General features: G+C 40.3%; 1 protein-coding gene across 1 annotated transcript in view; it reads left to right on the plus strand.

Annotated features, from left to right (window-relative positions):
- The window catches only part of MAP3K15 (mitogen-activated protein kinase kinase kinase 15), a 144,849-nt gene that overhangs the window by 24,557 nt on the left and 98,597 nt on the right, over positions 1 to 21,695 (plus strand). The window contains exons 2-3 of the mRNA XM_061407999.1: positions 5,251 to 5,390; positions 7,804 to 7,827. Of these exons, the coding sequence (XP_061263983.1) occupies positions 5,251 to 5,390; positions 7,804 to 7,827 (164 nt within the window). The remainder of the gene's footprint in view (positions 1 to 5,250; positions 5,391 to 7,803; positions 7,828 to 21,695) is intronic.

A 21,695-nucleotide genomic window follows, 5' to 3' on the forward strand; every position in this document is an offset into this window, starting at 1 on the left:
CATTACTTTAAATAGATCTTGTCGCTCCCTTCTGGCCTACAGATTTTCTGTTGAAAAATCAGCTGATAACCTCTTGGGAATTCCCTTGCATGTTATTTGTTGCTTTTAATATTTTTTCTTTGTCTTTAATTTTTGTCAGTTCGACTACTATGTGTCTTGCTGAGTTCCTCCTTGGGTTTGTCTTGTATGGGACTCCCAACACTTGTTGGACTTGAGTGTTTCCTTTTTCATGTTCCTTTTCATTTTTGGCTATAATCTCCTTAAATATTTTCTCAGGCCCTTTCTCTATCTTTTCCCTTTCTGGGATTCCTATGATGTAAATGTTAGTGCAGTTAATATTGTCCCAAAGGTCTCTGAGACTGTCCTCATTTTTTCCCATTATTTTTTCTTTGTTCTGTTCTGTGGCAGTGATTTCTACCATTCTGTCTTTTAGCTCACTTATTCATTCTTCTGCCTCAGTTATTTTGCTGTTGATTCCTTCTAGTGTGTTTTTCATTCCAGTTATTGCATTGTTCATCTCTGTTCTTGAAATCTTCTAGCTCTTTATTAAACATCTCTTGTTAACTTCTCAGTCTGTGCCTCCATTCTTTTCTGAAATCTTGGATCATCTTTAGTATCATTAATCTAAATTCTTTTTCGGATAGGTTGCCTATCTCCACTTTATTTAGTTGTTCTTGTGGGTTTTTATCTTGTTCTTTCACCTGGAACACATTTCTCTGCCACCACGTTTTGTCTGACTTTCTGGGGTCTCCTTTCTGCAGGATGGAGGATTGTAGCTCCTCTTGCTTCTGGTGTCTGCCCTCTGGTGGGTGAGGTGGATCCTGAGACTTGTGCATCCTTCCTGGTAGGAGGGCCTGGTGCCTTCCCACTGGTGGGCGGAGCTGGGTCTTGTTCCTCTGGTGGGCAGGGCCATGTCAAGTTGTGTGTTTAGGGGTGGCTCTGAGCTCAGTATGGCTTTAGGCTCCCTGTCTGCTGCTGGGGGGAGAGGAGTAGGAGGGCTGTGTTCCTATCCTGCTGGTTGGATACCTGCAGGCATTCCTGAGGCATTCCAGCACTGGGGCTTGTAGGCTATTGGGTAGGCCAGGTCTTGTTGCCAAAATGCTGACCTCCAGGAGAGCTCACACTGGTCAGTGTTCTCTGGGGCCTCTGCCATCAGTGTCCTTGCCCCTGCCCTCACCCCCCACCAGTGTCCTCAGAAGACCCTCCAAGGCTTTGCCCTGGGTCCCAATATGTAGGAAACCTTGTGTGTCCTCCAAAAGTGGAGTCTGTTTCCCCCGTCCTGTGGAGTGCCTGCACTCAAACCCTGCTGGCCTTCAGAGTCATATGCTCCGGGGGTTCCTCCTTCCAGTGCCAGAACCTCAGGTTAGGGAGCTGATGTGGGACTTGGGACTCTCAAACGAACAGGAGAAATTCTGCAATATGATTTCTTTCAAGTTTGTGGGTCGCTCATCTGGTGGGAATGGGATTTGATTGTAGTGAAAGTAGCCTTCCTACCATCTCATTGTAGCTGCTTCTTTGTCTTTGAATTTAAAAAAAAAATGTTTTTTGGTAGGCTCCAGTCTTTTTCACTGATGCTTGTTCAGCAATTAGTTGTGATTTTGGTATTTTCATGAGAGGAGGTGAGCTCAACTGCTGCTACTCCGCCTTCTTCTCCAGAGTCGAGGGGCTGCATTTAGTTTGGGTGCTTGCTGCCTATTACCCCAATGTTTGCTGGTCATAATCCCCTTTATACAGGGTGCACAGGTATGGCAGCCCTTGCTTACTTCTGGGATCGGGAAATGCTTAGAGTGTCGTTGCAAAGGATGACACGAAACTGTCTTGTTCATTTTCCATCAAGCATGTCTTTGTTTCTACCCTTTTTTCCTTAGTAGTTCACTATGTAAAAGCTTTGCTGAACCATGCCTCTTGAAAAGGATTTCCTTTCTGCAGTAGCATGACAGAGTCTCATGCTGTCCTGCCGTCCTGGAGTGTGTCCCGTGTCCTGTGTTCCCCTCCTGAGTCATGCAGTAGCCATTGTGCTTCATTCTGCCCTGTTTTAACGAGGCACTGAGAAAAGACTCCATTTCAACCCTTGGTGGAGCCCCAGACAAGCTCCTTAGTGGAGATGGTGAGGCCAGTGTGCAGGTCTCAGCACAGAACATTGACAGGGCCTGTTCCTCTCAAAGAAGAGAGAGGAACTCATGTCACCAGATTCAAGTTTAATCTGCTTAGCAACAAGCTGCTGTACCAAGTTGCAGGATTCCTATGAAAATGGCCTGCACTATTTGGAGCTGATGTCCTTCATTCAGCTCTGCTCTGCCCCTTCCCACTCCCATTTGCTTCCTTTCCTTTAATTGCAGAACTTCCCATGGTCTTAGAATTAGCATCTGTGTTGTCACTTCTTAATAACATCACTGGGAAACACATTCTTTTTTGTTTGAATAGGTAATAGAGTCCAGGGAAAAATCATATAGGCAAAATGCCTAGTTAATTCCACTGCAGTGTGGTTTTTGACTCTGAGCAGATGTCTGTTGGGAGCAGACATCCATTTGAGATAAATTAACCAGGCTGGGTTGTAAAAGTGTTTCCTTAGCATATGCATTTGTCCTTTCTTGAGCAGGAACCTCTAAAGGGTGAATTTAGATATGATAGTCCTGTGTTTAAGCCCTTCATGATATTTTAAAAAAATAACGAGACTTTGAAGTGTTTGGGGATGAAATTATATGCTATGAGGGATTTGCTTCAAAATAATCTGAAAGGGGTGGTGTGGATGGCTGCCGCTGCTGCTGCTAAGTCGCTTCAGTCGTGTCTGACTCTGTGCAACCCCAGAGACGGCAGTCCACCAGGCTCCCCCGTCCCTGGGATTCTCCAGGCAAGAACACTGGAGTGGGTTGCCATTTCCTTCTCCAATGCATGAAAGTGAAAAGTGAAAGTGAAGTCGCTCAGTCGTGTCCGACTCTTAGAGACCTCATGGACTGCAGCCTACCAGGCTCCTCCGTCCATGGGATTTTCCAGGCAAGAGTACTGGAGGTTGCCATTGCCTTCTCCAGTGTGGATGGCAGTTGAGATGAAATAAGGGTGGCTGTATTGATAATTGTTAAGGGTGGTGAGGGGTACAGGGGTTTCATTACGCTATTCTGAACTTTTACACACACACACATATTTGTAATTTTCCATAATAAACAAAAACACCCTACTGTAGGTTTCCCATTGTCTCAAGCTAGTGTCCAGCCCTCTTTAACATGCCCTTCAGACCCTGCCTGACACCTACTAACCTTTCCAAGTTCCTCTTCTCAAGGTGTTCTGGGCCCATGAAATGATTTGTAGTGGCCCCAACATCTGTATCCCACCTGACCTCTGACCTTTGCACTTGCTAGCTTCTCTTCCTATGACACTTTTTCGTTCCCTTTCCATCCCCACATCCTATCCCAATTTGCCTGCCTCTTCTGTACCTTCAGGTCCCAGACAGCATGCATCCTTTCAGCCTTCCCTGACCACCCTCCACCTGAGTGTGGGTTCAGTCCCCCAGGGGTGTCACTGTTCCCCTCACTTTAGCCTTCCTTGTCCTTGCCCTTGCCAAGTCGCTTCAGTCGTGTCCGACTCTGTGTGACCCCATAGACAGCAGCCCACCAGGCTCCCCCATCCCTGGGATTCTCCAGGCAAGAACACTGGAGTGGGTTGCCATTTCCTTCTCCAATGCATGAAAGTGAAAAGTGAAAGTGAAGTCACTCAGTTGTGTCCGACCCTCAGCGACTCCATGGACTGCAGCCTTCCAGGCTCCTCCGTCCATAGGATTTTCCAGGCAAGAGTACTGGAGTGGGGTGCCATAGCCTTCCTTACCCTGATTCTAATCACTGCTTCCTTCCTGTCACCCCTGTTGTATTAAACATGGTTTTGAGGAGAGGAATTATGCCTTGTTCACACTTCTGTCCCTAGCACCAAACACAATGCCTGGCATTTATATAGCAGGCAACCCATAATTTAGAGAATAAAAGGCCCACCCGAGGCTTACTGATGCTCGATCTCAGATCTCCCAAAGCCAGGGGTACCTGGCGCTGAGGCGGCTTCTCTCTGCCTTTTCTTTTCTTCATGCCCCTGCTCACCTCACCTCTGTTCTGTTTCATTGGGATTTGCATTGACTTCCTGTGAGTCACAGCAGCACAAGCCTAAGTTTGGACATTATTTCTCCAGGTTTCTGCTGCACAGAGTGGGGAAGTCGAGTCGAACTTGGAGCTCTTGATACTGTCTAGAAAATGACTAGGTTTGAAATGGTGACCAATGCTGCTAGGCAAATTTTACTCTTTTTAAAAAATTTTTAAATTTGTTTTTTAATTGAAGGATAATTGCTTTACAAAATTGTGTTGATTTCTGCCAAAGAGTTTACTCTTTACTGATGTGCCGTGTTGCTCCTCTGTTTTGCTTGAAGTCTTTCTAGTTCACAACTCGAGGGGCATGTGATCTGTGTCATCTAGTTGATAGTAACATGGGAACTAGAAGCATGGTGCAGGAATGGTCATTACAACAGTTGGAAATAGGAAAAGAATCATTGAATAAAATGTCTGTAGACAGGGTGGATAGTGAGATTGCCATCTAGTTACCATAGATGCTAAAGTGAAAATGTGTAAACTTAGAGCTAGACATATAGCTTGGTTGTTTTACACCAAAATCCAGCAAGTCAAAGAATACGTATGGTGTAATACGACTATATAAAGTTCAAAAACATGCAAAAATTAAGCAATATACTGTTTAGGAATTCATAACTATAATAATATATAATATGCATATACAGGTATATGCAGAGAACTGAAAAGTACAGCAGTCAGGATAGAGACATTCTCCAGGCAGGAGGGAGAGATGTGATTAGGGGAGGCACATGGAGCTCTGACAGTACAGATAACGCTTTGTGTCTGGGGCTGCATGCTGGTTGCATGGTTTTTCATTTCATTACACTTAATACTTTGTATATAAGCTAAATATATTCTTTGAATGTGATACATTTCCTAATAGAAATAACATTTAAAATAAATTCACCAGCAGTTTTTAATTGATACTATATTTTCAGCACTTTGAATAAGGAAGAGAGTTTCAGTTTTGGGTGTTTATTCCTGTTGCTTTTCCTCCACAGTTCATGGTGGTAATTTTAATCAAATCATTCCTTATTTTGGACTAATGGTAGAATACAGATTGCAGCAGCTCACCATTGGTGATCATCAGGAAATAGAAAGTAGATCACCTCTCTCTCTGCCGACCTTGTCTCCTTGTTCATTGCAGATGTTGCTGTGGTGGACATGAGCGATGTCTCCAGACAGCCTTCACTCTTCTACCATCTTGGAGTCCGTGAAAGCTTCGACATGGCCAATAACGTGATCCTGTACCATGACACCGATGCTGACACTGCTCTTTCTTTGAAGGTAAAGAGTATTGTTCACCTGCTTCTAAATACTTCATTTGGGAAAGCAGTACTGTGAATACTGTATGCTCAGTTGAAATGAACATGTAGCAGATGAGGTTGGAGAAAAACAATAAAGATTTGCTTGTGCAATTCCTTCCTCCCCACCCCAAATTCTAGCTCATGCAGATAACTTCCTGGCTACTGTGTGAGCATATGTGCTATTGATGTGTGTTTGCAGGCAATTTGAGTGTGTCTAAGCTCATTAGGAAAGTGAAGGCAAAAACTCCTGATGGTTTCCATTGAAGCAAACACAGCCTTTGGAATCCTATATTGGGCAATTTGATCCAAACCTATACATTTTTAAAAATTTCAACTTGGATGGCAATAGGAAAATGTTTAACATTTACCAAAATGGGTAGGAACTTTTAGGATCACAGATGTAATCAATGTAAAATCTGTTATTTTCTCCCCAGTTTAAAGCCAAGCAAAACTGAAAACTTGTGTGTTCATGGGTAACTCAGTAATTATTGAGAGGTTTTTTAATGTATTTTTGCAAATTTGATACAAACTTTTTAGAATAGTGGTACTTTTTTTCTTAAAAAAAAAAAAAAGTTCCTGTTTGTAAAATCTGAAGGTTGAATGTGAGTTATTACAAAATTTAGCTAATACTAATATTGTTTAGGTGGTTAAATAGCATTACCAACTCAATGGGCATGAATTTGAGCAAACTTCAGGAGATAGTGGAGGACAAAGGAGCCTGGTGGGCAACAGTCCATGGGATCACGAAAAGTCGGCCACGACTTAGCAACTGAACAATAATATTGTTTAACATCTTAACATCAGTCAGGAAATCCTGGTCTATGTTAAGTCATTTCAGGAATAAAAGATTAGTTTGTTTACAGCAGTGTTACTCAACCTTGACTGCACTTCAGAATCATTTGGGGAGTTTATAAATGTCCCAGTACCTAGGCCACACCAAGACCAATTATGTCAGTCTCTAGGGGATATTTTTTAACCCCCAAAATGTGCAGCCAGGAGTGAGAACCAGTGGTTCAGCCTTAACCTTCACAGACCTAAATGTCCAGCTCCCATAGCATTAAAAATCACTAGTATATAAATGACACAGTTTTGTGATGGCAAATTGGACATTTTTGTTTGTGTTTCTTAAGGTCAAATATTAACCAGATGTGTGTGGGTTCTGTAATAATTTGGAATTATTCCTAGTAGAAATATTACCTGTCTCAGATGTGTGACCTGTATGTGTTATATAACACATACGCCTGACACAGGATGTCCTCTGGCATCCTAGCACAGTACTGTATTTTAAGAGTCATTCGTGTGACAGTCGAAGAGGAAACTTCTGTTGTTATACTTTACATTGTAAAATAATTTCCAAAAAGGCTATAAACCAATCTAAATTACTTTAGGTATTTAGATTTCTTTTCTTTACTGATTTTAACTAAAGTTGTTACGCTTAGCCATATTTAGAATTAGAAAATGTGAAAGGGTGGCTAATATGAAGCTGTATTTTGATGAAAAACATGACATGAAATCTGAGTGTATCATATTTTCCCCAATTCAATCCTTTTTTTCCTCTTTTGTGCCTTAGTGAACTCCTCTGGAAAGTCCCATGACCTAGATAAGTTTTAATTTTTAATGATACAGAAAAATACTTCCTAAAATGGAAATGAGTACTCATTGTATCTGATGGCAGAAGAAGTGATCTGCACTTGTTAGAAACTAGAAATCTCAGAACACATAAAACACATTTTACAGGACAGCTATTTAATTATGTTTTCTTTTGTCAGCAAATGGCTTGCAGCATATAAATGATACACAGTTGAGGGCTGCATAACCGTTATGCTAAGTTAACTGACTGAAACGATTGTCATTGAATTTGAGTGTGAAAATTCCTATAGTGAAAATATGTAAATAAAATACCTATAGCTCGGTGTCAGGAATCTATCAGCAACACCTCTTCTGTCGGAAGGCTGGCTGGGGGCGGGAGGGTGACCTGTGGCCTTCACATTGATGGCACGAATGGTTCCAGACCCGAGGACACAGTGGGCCACCCGTGCACTTTGTTGCTGTCCCCGAGAAAGCAAGGTGCAGGGCATTCAGAGCCCTGAACTTGAATCTCAAAATAGCTGGACAGAAGTATGGCCACTGCTACTGGAAATTCCTTATAACCATATACGTCCCCAGGAATTTCAAAGCTAACAAATCATGGTAAGTTTTCCTTAGAATGTGAATTTTATATTTCTTGGAGCTCCATTCTATTTGAAGCTTTTTACGGTGGGTAGAGGGGGGAGGTCTGAAATGAATAACTCTTGCTCTAAAGTGGGTTTCATATGATGGCATGGGGACAAAGTGCTTATGGAAATTAACTGTTCTGGAAAAAAAGCTACATTGATCCTATCTTTTCTTTACAGGATATGGTAACTCAAAAAAACACAGTAAGTATTGTATCTTCAGATTTTTAACTTTGTGAATGTGAACATGTAAAATACTTGCCTGGGTTTATCTCTGGGCTTTCTACCCTGTTTCATTGATCTACAGTTCTTTTTGTGTGTGTGCCTGGGTCATACTGTCTTGATGACTGTAGCTTTGTATTATATAATCTGAGGTCAGGGAGCCTGATTCCTTCAGCTAGATTTTTCTTTCTCAAGATTGTTTTGGCTACTTGGGGTCTTTTTTGCTTCCATACAAACTGTAAAATTTATTGTTCTAGTTCTGTGAAAAAATACCATTTGTATTTATTTATTTTTTTACTATTTTTTTTTTACTTTACAATATTGTATTGGTTTTGCCATACATCAACATGAATTAAAAAAATACCATGTGTAGTTTAATAGGGATTGCATTGAATCTGTAGATTGCTTTGGATAGTATAGTCATTTTCACAATATTGGTTCTTCCAATTCAAAAACATGGTGTCTTTCGCCATCTGTTTGTGTCATCTTTGATTTCTTTCATCAGTGTCTTATAGTTTTCAGAGTACAGATCTTTTCCCTTCTTAGGTAGATTTTTTTCCTAGGTATTTTCTTCTTTTTATTGTGATACTAAGTGGGGTAGTTTCCTTAATCTGTCTTTCTGATTTTTTGTTGTTTGTGTATAGGAATGCAAGAGATTCCTGTATATTAATTTTGTATTCTGCAACAATACCAGATTCATTGTTGAGCTCTAGTAGTTTTCTGGTAGCATCTTTAGGGTTTTCTATATATAGTATTATGTCATCTGCAAACAGTAACAGTTTTACTTCTTTTCCAATTGATTTCCTTTTATTTCTCTTTCTTTGTGAATTACTGTGACGAGGATTGTACCTATTGGTGGTATTTGTCGCAGGGACAGCTGGAACCCCTTCCCCCTCAAGCTGCCAACTGGCTCATCCCCACTCAGCCTCCCAGCTCTGTCTCTGAATAACTTTGGTCAGTCATTCCATCCCAGAACCCAATCCTCAGTGCCCTCATAGGTAAAATGAAAAGGTTGAACTCAGTCATTTCATTCATAGATAACTTCCAGCACTCATTGTCTGCGTCCCATATTTGTTGTACAAGTGAATAGACAGGACTTGGATTTAATACACGGAACATCTAGGAAACAGTAGTTCCTTGAAGCAAGAATTACATTAAGGCCAGGTAGCAGGAACACAACTCTTTTGCATCTTGACCGTTGGTTGTGTCAGAGCCTAGAAACCTTTTTGTTCTTCAGGAGACTTAGCCATACTCTGTTACCATTCCAGTATATAGTCTCCCTTTTGGTACATTCTCCCTTGTCTATAAACACCTAGGAATTCCCTCACATTCTTGGTAATTCTAATTAGACCATAGCATCATTCTCCCTAGGTTTTTGTTTGCTTTGCTGGTTTTTAGGAACAAACTGATTCTAAAGGATTTGGCAATGACTGTCTCTGCTATGTTTGACATTACTTTAGAATTTGGTGCCCAGTCCTGGTTGTCATGCTTCATGGGGTGTGAAATTTTAGAGCATTCAGGAGAACAAAATAAAGGACCTGAGGTGACTGGAAGGGTTGAAAATAGCACCTAAAAGGAAAAATTGAAGGGAAACAAATCTCAAGAGGTATGGTTCATGGTCTTTTTCAAAGGTTACCCCTTTTCATGAAGCTGGGAGGCAGTTATTTCTACTCCAGATGGCATGGAACTAGGGCAAATGGAAAAAAGGTTGGGATCAGCAGAATGGACATCTCACAGTAATGGTGATTAAACACTGAAATAGAATGTCAAAGTAAATCATTGACTTTTATGAAGAGTGTGTTCACTGGTCCCTCCATATGGATGGGGGTAATGCTGCCTGAAAGCAGAGGTATGGTTTGTATGACACCAGAGGTTTGGAGAGAGAATCTGATGACGCTGTGGGACTGTGATAACTGGACAGCTTTAACAGAGAGAGATACAACATAGTCATGCTTGGTGAATTATAAAGTCCTGTGAGTCAGGTACAGATCAAATGCCCCACAGTGAACATGGAGCTGGGTGCTTGAAGTGATTTATGAATGTATGAAAACCAAGATGCTTTGAGATGTCTGTCTTCAGGGAGTATTTCATGTTTTTAGAATTGTGCCTGATGATGCTTGGGACTAGGCTTCACATAGTATAGGGATGGTGTATTAATTAGTAAGGGTTCTCTAGAAAAACAGAACTGATAGGAGATAGAGACATTTATTATGAGGGTGCCTGGGAAAGCCAGTCATGTAATTCAGTTTAAGTCCACAGGCCTGGGAAGCCAATGAGGGTAGATCAGAGAAGATGATATGAGTGTCCCAGACCAAGCAATTTGGCAGGCAAAAGAGGCCGAATTCCTCCTCCCTCTGCCTTTTGTCCTGGTTAGGCCTCAGTGGATTGGAGGATGCCCACCCACAGTGGGGAGGGCAGTCTACTTGACTGAGTCCACTGACCCAAATGCTACTCACATTCAGAGACACCCTCCCAGACACGTGCAAAAATAATGTTTAATCTGAGCACCATGTGGCTGGTCCAGCTGACACATAAAATTGGCCATCACAGATAGCTTACATTTGCTCCTGTTTCTGGGGGCAGTTGCTGTGTAGGAATGCAAAGGATGGGAAGCCAATCTGTAGTCTTCAGTCTGGACCAGATCTGTAGCCCTTCTGGGCTCTTCTGGTCTTTGGAAACATAGTATCACCTTTTGTTCTCACCTCTTTTATTTATTTTTTTTATATGCAAGTTATATCTCAATATAATTTTATTTTATTTTTAAACTTTACATAATTGTATTAGTTTTGCCAAATATCAAAATGAATCCACCACAGGTATACATGTGTTCCCCATCCTGAACCCTCCTCCCTCCTCCCTCCCCATACCATCCCTCTGGGTCGTCCCAGTGCACTAGTCCCAAGCATCCAGTATCGTGCATCGAACCTGGACTGGCATCTCGTTTCATACATGATATTTTACATGTTTCAATGCCATTCTCCCAAATCTTCCCACCCTCTCCCTCTCCCATAGAGTCCATAAGACTGTTCTATATATCAGTGTCTCTTTTGCTGTCTCGTACACAGGGTTATTGTTACCATCTTTCTAAATTCCATATATATACGTTATTATACTGTATTGGTGTTTTTCCTTCTGGCTTACTTCACTCTGTATAATAGGCTCCAGTTTCATCCACCTCATTAGAACTGATTCAAATGTATTCTTTTTAATGGCTGAGTAATACTCCATTGTGTATATGTACCACAGCTTTCTTATCCATTCATCTGCTGATGGGCATCTAGGTTGCTTCCATGTCCTGGCTATTATAAACAGTGCTGCGATGAACATTGGGGTACACGTGTCTCTTTCCCTTCTGGTTTCCTCAGTGTGTATGCCCAGCAGTGGGATTGCTGGATCATAAGGCAGTCCTATTTCCAGTTTTTTAAGGAATCTCCACACTGTTCTCCATAGTGGCTGTACTAGTTTGCATTCCCACCAACAGTGTAAGAGGGTTCCCTTTTCTCCACACCCTCTCCAGCATTTATTGCTTGTAGACTTTTGGATCGCAGCCATTCTGACTGGCGTGAAATGGTACCTCATAGTGGTTTTGATTTGCATTTCTCTGATAATGAGTGATGTTGAGCATCTTTTCATGTGTTTGTTAGCCATCTGTATGTCTTCTTTGGAGAAATGTCTATTTAGTTCTTTGGCCCATTTTTTGATTGGGTCATTTATTTTTCTGGAGTTGAGCTGTAGGAGTTGCTTGTATATTTTTGAGATTAGTTGTCAGTTGCTTCCTTTGCTGTTATTTTCTCCCATTCTGAAGGCTGCCTTTTCACCTTGCTAATAGTTTCCTTTGTTGTGCAGAAGCTTTTAAGTTTAATTAGGTCCCATTTGTTTATTTTTGCTTTTATTTCCAATATTCTGGGAGGTGGGTCATAGAGGATCCTGCTGTGATGTATGTCAGAGAGTGTTTTGCCTATGTTCTCCTCTAGGAGTTTTCTAGTTTCTGGTCTTATGTTGAGATCTTTAATCCATTTTGAGTTTATTTTTGTGTATGGTGTTAGAAAGTGTTCTAGTTTCATTCTTTTACAAGTGGTTGACCAGTTTTCCCAGCACCACTTGTTAAAGAGATTGTCTTTAATCCATTGTATATTCTTGCCTCCTTTGTCAAAGATAAGGTGTCACCTCTTTTTCAGGTGATGCTCATAGTCTTGTCTTCCAGGTTTGTTTTTTAGCTCTTTATTTAGTTAGTTAGTTATAATTGACATACTGTAAAGCTTACCTGTGTGCACAATATCCAATGGCTTTTAAGAGTTGTGCAGCCATTGCCACAATCCAGTTGTAGAGCGTCCATAACCCTGCAATATACTTGTTTTCAGACAACCCTTATTCCTATCCAGCCCCAAGCCACTAATTTGCTTTATGTGTTACAGATTTGCCTTTTCAGGACTTTTCATAGAAATGGAAGGATACAATAATGCTGTCTTTTGCATCTAGTTTCTTTCACTTGGCATGATATTTGTGAGGTTCATCTGTGATGTAGCATGTATCAGTGGTTCCTTTTTATTGCTGAAAAGTATTTATTGTATGGATATTCCATATATTTATAGCAATTACATTCTTCAATTGATGGACTTTTGGATTGTCTCCACTTTTTAGTTATTTTTCATAGTGTTGCTATAAACGTTCTGGTGTTTGTGTTGGAAATATGTCTTTATTCCTCTTGGGTAGATAGCTGGGAATGGAATTGCTGGATCATATAGTAAATATATGTTTAAGTTTGTAAGAAACTATCAAAATAATGTCCAGGGTGGCTGTACCATTTGGCATTTCCTTCACCAATGAGAGATCTAGCTCTTCACATCTTCATCAATACTTGGTATGGTCTGTCTTTTCATTATATCCATTTTAGTATGAAGTGGTATCTCATTGTGGTTTTGTATTTCCCTAGTGAGTCATGATGTTGAGCATCTTCTCATGTGCTTATTAGCCATTCATAGTCTTTTTTGGTGAAATGTCTATTCAAATCTTTTGCTTATTTTTAGTTGGATTTTTTTGTCTTATTATGGAGCTGTTAGAGTGCTTTGTGATTCTGGAAGCAAGGCCCTTTTCAGAGACCTCATCACTTATTTTATGCCTCATGCTTTTGGTGTTGTATCTGAGAACGCTTAGCCTAACCCAAGGTCACAAAGAATTACTTCTATGTTTCCTTTTAAAGTTTTATAGTTTTGGCTCTTAAATTTATTCCTCTGACCCATTTTGACTTAATTTTTGTGTCTGGTGTGAGGTCGGGATCCAACTTTTTTCTTTTACATGTGGCTATCCAGTCAAAGCTAGTGGAGGTGATGGAATTCCAGTTGAGCTATTTCAAATCCTGGAAGATGATGCTGTGAAAGTGATGCACTCAATATGCCAGCAAATTTGGAAAACTCAGCAGTGGCCACAGGACTAGAAATGGTCAGTTTTCATTCTAATCTCAAAGAAAGGCAATGCCAAAGAATGCTCAAACTACCGCACAATTGCACTCATCTCACACGCTAGTAAAGTAATGCTCAAAATTCTCCAAGCCAGGCTTCAGCAATACGTGAACCTTGAACTTCCAGATGTTCAAGCTCGTTTTAGAAAAGGCAGAGGAACCAGAGATCAAATTGCCAACATCCGCTGGATCATCAAAAAAGCAAGAGAGTTCTAGAAACACATCTATTTCTGCTTTATTGACTATGCCAAAGCCTTTGACTGTGTGGATCACAATAAACTGTGGAAAATTCTGAAAGAGATGGGAATACCAGACCACCTGACCTGCCTCTTGAGAAACCTATATGCAGGTCAGGAAGCAACAGTTAGAACTGGACATGGAACAATAGACTGGTTCCAAATAGGAAAAGGAGTACGTCAAGGCTGTATATTGTCACCCTGTTTATTTAACTTATATGCAGAGTACATCATGAGAAACGCTGGGCTGGATGAAGCACAAGCTGGAATCAAGATTGCTGGGAGAAATATCAATAACCTCAGATATGCAGATGATACCACCCTTATGGCAGAAAGTGAAGAGGAACTAAAAAGCCTCTTGATGAAAGTGAAAGAGGGGAGTGAAAAAGTTGGCTTAAAACTCAGCATTCAGAAAACTAAGATCATGGCATCTGGTCCCATCACTTTATGGGAAATAGATGGGGAAACAGTGGAAACAGTGTCAGACTTTATTTTTGGGGGCTCCAAAATCACTGCAGATGGTGATTGCAGCCATGAAATTAAAAGATGCTTACTCCTTGGCAGGAAAGTTATGACCAACCTAGATAGCATATTGAAAAGCAGAAACATTGTTTTGCTAACAAAGGTCCATCTAGTCAAGGCTATGGTTTTTCCTGTGGTCATGTATGGATGTGAGAGTTGGACTGTGAAGAAAGCTGAGCGCCGAAGAACTGATGCTTTTGAATTTTGTGGTGTTGGAGAAGACTCTTGAGAGTCCCTTGGACTGCAAGGAGATTCGATCAGTCCATTCTAAAGGAGATGAGTCCTGGGTGTTCTTTGGAAGGACCGATGCTAAAGCTGAAACTCCAATACTTTGGCCACCTCATGCAAAGAGTTGATTCATTGGAAATGACTGTGATGCTGGGAGGTATTGGGGGCAGGAGGAGAAGGGGACGCCAGAGGATGAGATGGCTGGATGGCATCACCGACTCAATGGACATGAGTCTGGGTGAACCCCGGGAGATGGTGATGGACAGGGAGGCCTGGTGTGCTGCAATTCGTTGGGTCGCAAAGAGTCGGACACGACTGAGCAAATGAACTGAACTGATCCAGTTGTCCTGGTACCATTTCTTAAAAAGATGATTCCTTCCCCATTGAATTTTCTTGGCACCTTTGTCAGAATCAACTGACCATAAATTTAAGGGTTTGTTTCCAGACTTGAAATTCTGTTTCACTGACCTGTATGTTTACCCTTATGTCAGTTCCATGCTGTTTTGACTATTGTAACTTTATAGTACTTTTTAAAATCAGGAAATCTGTCTTTGTTCTATTCAACACTGTTTTGGCCATTTGAGGTCACTTGCAATTCTATGTGAATTTAAGAATCAACTTTTTCATTTCTACAAAAAAGACCATTGAAATTTTGATAGGGGATTACATTGTATCTGTTTATTGCTTAGGTGGTATTGATATCTTAATAATATTGTTTTCCAGTCCAAAAACACGGGATGTATTTCTGTTTATTGAGGACCCCTTTAATTTCTTTCAGCAGTGTTTTATAGCTTTCTGTGTACAAGTCTTTTACCTTCTCAGTTAAATTTATTCCTAGATATTTTCTTCTTCTGGATATTCTTGTAAAGGAAATTTTCTTAATTTCCTTTGCAAGATTTATTTTTAAAGATATTTTCCATAGAAATCTTTAACACATCATATTTGGCTTCATAATTCAATATTTGAGTTAAAATGTAATTCAGTTTTTGATCAGAATTCCAGAAAAATTACCTCATATATTATTTTTATCCATTTTCATTCTTAGAGGATATTTTCTGTTGCTTAGTGATAACCAAAATAGCCCCTTTCAGCATTTTGTCACTTCAGAAGACTTGTTTATATGATGAGAGATCAAAAACAAAAGTGAAATTATAGCCTTTATGAAAACAAGAGTGAAAGTATAGCCAACCCCAAGACTCCTTTGTCTGTTAACCCTTGGAACTTCCTGATAGTTTGTTATTGTTGTACATAGTCCACAGGTATTCTGTGTTTGTTTTAATTTTCCTTTGTAAAAATAACTATACCTTCAAAGACACGTTATATTTTGTAAGTTGATTCTCCCCAGGAAGTAAACTGTGAGACTGAGTTCAGTAAACAGGGAATTTGTTGAGGAGTGCTCTTGGGATCACCTGTGAGGGAGAGGAGGGCAGGAAGTAGGATTGGGCAGAACGAGAAATCCCACTGGGATGCAGGTCCAGTGGAAGCCTTGCCTGACCTCCATGGGGAGCTGGAGTTTCCGAGTAGTTCTGAGTTGTGACGAGATGGTCAGGCCTTTGTACTCCTACATCCATCCCTCACTGGAAGGAGAATGATACTGGGTGAGGTGCTGTCCGCACCTGAGGCAGTTCCAGAAGGGGCTGGCAGCAGGGGTGAGAGCTGCAGTGTTCTCAGTAGCTAGGACAATACATCTTTCCTTGAAAAGGGGGGTCTGGGTGTGCACCTGAGTGTCCGCTGCATTGTAATCATTTCATTTGAGAAATATATGAATCATATGTACCTTAAGACTAAGGCATGTACCTCAAAGGCAGAGATGCACAGAAGTGATGTTTTCTTTTGAATTGGTGGGTGATTATTCAGAAGCTGTATGTAGCCTCAGCAGAGAGGAAACATGGGGACATAAACCTTCCTTGACCCTCAGGAAAATGACCAGGAGAAGATGAGGTGTTCCACCCAGTATGTGGAGAAGAGATAGTTCAAAGTAAACTGGACCTTACTTTCATTTGTCATGTCCTAAAGCTAGAGTTGAGAGCTGATCCTTTAAAAGCAGAGTTAAATTTCCGAGCTAGGATCATGTTATTAAAAAACTAATCTGGTTCTTGACCTCTGGACTAGGTGATTATTTTTTTTTCTGGAAATTCAGTGAGATTTAAAAGACATTCATTGTTCCCATCAAAGTAGTTATCTTTATGATGGCAATAAATTGGAAATTCTTTGAGAAACAGACATTGGTAGTATTGGTAGTATTGTCTGTAGTACTGCAAGTCTTGTACCTGGCTTGCAAGCTCACTGAGGACTCAAGTTTCGGGTAACAGAATTTCTCCTGGTCTTTCTCTCTCTTGCCTTCCTCATTCCTTCAGTTTGCTTTGGCTTGGGATCCAAGATTATCAAGGATGATGTAGATTGCTTAGGGACACTTTGGTAAAAAGGCAATTAAATTTCTTTTCTCCTTTCTGCATCCTTTGGGTTTCCTGAGTTCAGAGTCAGAATTTCTACCATTTTTTGTTACTGAAGACTCAAGTTCAAATAAGAAGGCTAATTGTCATAGTAGATGGAGAGGGAGGATTTTATTCATTGAATGTGATTTATGTAAAAAAAAAATCTCTGCCATTTGAATATTTATTTCATTTGTATAGCTATTTTGTATTTCTACCTCATCTTAAGTTCTCCCTCAAGTCTTTTTGTCTTTTGTTCCCCTTCATGCCTGTGGTTGTGTTCTCTTTTAAATTGAAGTACTCTGGAAAAAAAATAAAATAAATTGCAGAACTCTGGAGGTGTGAACCATACAACTTTTCTCTGTATCTCTTGAATATGACAGGAGTAGTGTCACATGTCACAGGGCCAATGTCAGAACCAAAATAGAAATATTTAATTCTGCCTACCAACTGAATGAGTCTTTAGTGTGCCGTTTGTTGTTGTTGAGTCATTCAGTTGTGTCCGACTCTTTGTGAGTTGGACTGTAGCATGCCAGTGTCCCATGACACCAATTTATTTTCTTTAAGATGTAATTCACATACCATAAACTACACCATTCACCCATCTGTTGGTGTTGGGCACTTGGTTTTGTATATCATGTCTATCTTGATATAAGAGTGTTTCAGGATTAAGCAGGATTGGCAGTTAGTGGCAGGAAGCCTACAGGAAGGGAGAGGGAGGACATGAGATTTGCCTGGCTCTGTGGTCATCTGTGGGCCAGTCGGTTAACCTTGCTGGGAATCGGTTTCCTCCAGTATAAAATGAGATGATTATTAATAAAGTGATCACTGCCGTTTGTGCCAGCTCTGAAATAATTCTCTGACTTTATGATAGCCATTCTGTTATTTGAACAAAGCAGATGGACTGTTGGAATAGCTCAGTTGGTGCTACATGGCATGTTTCCAGCAGGGATGTCTTCATTCACCTTTCAGTGGCACAGTAGTCTGATTATCCAATTGAAATTGTTACTCAGCTTCTGTATTTTCCTCTTATTACCAGATAAATATAGAAAGCTAGCAATGTACATAGAATGCTATTTGCATTGATCTTAGAAAAACTGCATTTCCCTGATGTGCATGCGTGCTGATTTTAAAAATTCTCCTTTAACTGACTAGACAAAGAATTACACCTTGTTATCATTTTTTAGAGCAGTGCTTGATTTAGGTTTTCTTCCTTAATAAGTTGACTTTGTCACACGTATGGTTATGTTAAATAATTTTTAATTGTCTTAAGTTTGCTCAATTTCTCCCTAAATTTTCTTGGGAACAATTCTCTGTTTTTTAAATTCCAGTTTTCACCAAGGGTTTGCAGCCCTTTTCTATTACAAGAGTTAAACTCCAGAGTGGCACGTTTTCCTAGCAATCAAGATAAGCATTCTTCCGTAAGTGCTTGGAAATCAGCTTATCATGGGTAGTATTAAACCTCCTTCCATTTGCCTTAGATTTTTCCCTCTTCTTTTGACTAAACATTTATTTAATCGTTATTTTAGAAATGTTCCCTGGAAGGTCAAGCTTAAAGTCTCATGTTGAAGTTGGTTGGGATAAATTCTTATACATCTTTTTGCTCCAAAAAATTAGTTTATAAAAAATAATAATAAAAAACTTGTGCTATTACTGAAGAACTTTGTGACCTGCTGTTGTTGTTCAGTTGCTAAGTTGTGTCCAACTCTTTGCAACCCCATGGACTGCAGCCTGCCAGGCTTCTCTGTCCTCCACTATCTCCTGAAGTTTGCACGAACTCAGAGTCGTTGATGCTATCTAACCATCTCATCCTCTGCTGCCTCCTCCTCCTTTTGCCTTCAATCTTTCCCAGCATTGGGGTCTTTTCCAATGAGTTGGCTCTTCGCATTGGGTGGCCAAAGTATTGAGTTTTAGCATCAGTCCTTCCAATAAATATTCAGGGTTGATTTCCTTTAGGATTGACTTGCTTGATCTCCTTGCTGGCCATGGGACTCTCAAGAGCCTTCTCCCGCAACACAATTAGAAAGAGCTGCTACTGAAAAGTGAAAGTTAGTCTGTCAGTTGTGTTTGACTCTGTGCAACACCATGGACTGTAGCCTGCCAGGCTCCTCTGTCCATGAAATTCTCCAGGCTGCTGGCCATAAATAAAAAATAAGTGCTAGTGTAGTGAGGCCCCTTTGCTTGTGTTATTGTGCTGGTCTTCTTGCATAGGGCGCCTTGCATAGGGCACAGAGGAGCCTGCTGGGGAACTCGTCCTAGGTGTCCTTGGGCCATGATTGAACCTGATGGACAGTAAGGTTGAGACTGCAACATGCTCTGCTCTCCTGGCAGCTGTTTATGGATGGGACTCACCTATTATCATGTAACTGTTCATACATGAAGCCCACTGAAGAAACTGATGTTTTAGGGCTGCAGGTAGTTTGTTCTATGTGCAAATTCTGCCTAGAGTCCAGAGCAGGGGCTCTTAGATTTTGGGGTCCTGGGACTCTTTTGTCAGTCTGGAAGAGCCTATGGACCCCTTCTCAGAATAAATCTTAAAATGTTTAAATAAATACAAACTACTACAAAAGAGACCAATTATACTGAACTATATAAGTGGAGTTGGTGGTAAAGAACCTGCCTGCCAGAGGCAGGAGACATAAGAGATGTGGGTTTGATCCCTGGGTTGGGAAGATCCCCTGGAGGAGGAAATGGCAACCCACTCCAGTATCCTTGCCTGGAGAATCCCATAGACAGAGGAGCCAGGTGGGCTCCAGTCCATGAGGTTGCAAAGAGTCAGACACAACTGGAGCGATTTAGCATGCATGCATGTAGTTATCAAAAATATTTTAAAGTGATATATTGTAGTCTATGTCCTTCTTTACTAATGTCTCAAATAATAAGATCAAACAGCAAATCTAAAAACTGCCGTAATTTTGGTGTAGTGATAAATATAAAAGTTATTTTGAGATCTCTTCAGGAACTGTAATGTGAGATGAAAAATTGTTTGATTTATATTAGTGACAAAGTCCCATGTCCTGCTGAAAACAAAATGTATTGCCTCCATTCCTGATCAAATGCACAGTTATATTTCAGTGAAAGGCAAATGATGAAAAAGGTGAACTTTTTTTTCTCACTCACTTTCACAGACCCCCAAGAATTAATGGGCTCCAGGTTCAGAATTCCCAGTCTGGTATAGTCTAGAACTGTCGAACGTAGCTAATCTTTATTGGATGTCCACTATGTGCCATGACCATCTTTAAGCCTCTGTTACTTAATGAAGTTGACAGTATTATTGTCCTCATTTCAAACATAAGAAAACTGAGGTTTAGATGGACAAATACATTTTCCAAGGTCATCCATCTAGTATGGGGTGGAGCTGAGATTCCATCTTTGGCCATCCAGATTCTCCACCATCTTGCTGTGCTTGAACTGGGATGATATTGACTTTCCATTTCAATAATTGTGTTATTTCTTTGTTACCTAACTTAGCAAATGTGGGGGGGGGGAACCCACTAACCAGCTCTACTGAGACAATGATGAAATTGAAATGTCTTTGTATGTACTACTGGTGGGAGTATAAATTGCTCCAACCTTTTTGACAGCAACTTGGCCACACATATGGAGAACCTTAAACTTGCTCTAATAATCTCACTCCTGGGAAGCTATTCTCAGGAAAAGACCAGAGTGGAAAGATGCCATATGCAAGGATGTTCATCTCAGTGTATAGTAAGAAAAAATTCCAAACAAAGTTATATAATAAATGAGAATGATGAAGTATGAAGCATACACTATATATATATATATATATATATATATATATATATATATATATATATATATTCACCAGATGGTGTATTAGATAGGCATTAAAAATTATGGCATTTGAGACTATATATCCATACATTTGTAATGAGAGCTTTTATTTTATTAAAATATTTATTTATTTGGCCATGCTGGGTCTTAGTTGTAGCATGTAGGATCTAGTTCCCTGACCAGGGATAAAACCCAGGCCCCCTGCATTGGGAGCTTGGAGTCTTAGCCACTGGACCACCAGAGAAGTCCCTGTAATGAGAGCTTTAAAAAACCTATTATTTAACCTAGTGATGCTATGGGATGAACTGTTCATTGTGGTGATGTTTGTAGATGGTCGTAGTTCCACTGATTTCTCACCCCCACCCTCATAGTGTTAGAGACCAGTGGCTTTTACTCTGCTCTCTGACCTCATTTACTATATCAGAATCATCCTTTTGGAAATGCTTGAAGAGTGTTTGGAATAAGGGTTTACATGTTAATGTGCCTAGCATACTGGTTCTAATGCCCCTTTATGTAGGAAACTAAGCTGTCTTTGTTAAATTTGTTTTAATGAGTTGGATTCTTGAGATGTTTCTCTTTATAAATGTAACAATTATAAATATCCCAGCCTGGTTTGCTATTGAACGTGTGTTATGCTAATCAATGTTTTTCTTTTTAATTTTGGGTCTCCCCACCAACAAAAGTCTTCAAGTCATCACTTGAAGATGTTTGGGCCTATTCTTTGTAAGAACAAAAGTACTGTACTCAAGAGCCTGTGCTTTCATTTGGAAGTTCATGAATTGCTTTTTTAAATGTAGTCATTAGTCCCAATTTCTTTCTGTAAAATTTCTTTAAGTTTTATACACTTTTATGGAAGATTTTCTGAAAAGAAGTAGTTTTACTTTCCCAAGATTCCAGATTCCCGCTGTCTCCTCAGTCCTGTTCATTAAACTCACCCAGCTGTTTTCAGGATTCATGCATTCCCCTTCTTTCTCCTTATTTTCTCAAACTAAGGCTAAATGTTTGCTCAGAGGATCAGGATCTGCTCCAGCTGTGGGCAAGCCTTCACCAGCCTCTCTTGCCACTGTTCTGCTCACTTGAGCCATAACCTGTGACAGCACAGAGCATATATTTATCAATGTCTCATTTTTCCACACTTCATTATTGAGGATTTGAGCAGAACTGGGGCAAAGTTAACTC

This window comes from Bos javanicus, chromosome X, assembly GCF_032452875.1.
Source record: "Bos javanicus breed banteng chromosome X, ARS-OSU_banteng_1.0, whole genome shotgun sequence".
NCBI classification, from domain to species: domain Eukaryota; kingdom Metazoa; phylum Chordata; class Mammalia; order Artiodactyla; family Bovidae; genus Bos; species Bos javanicus.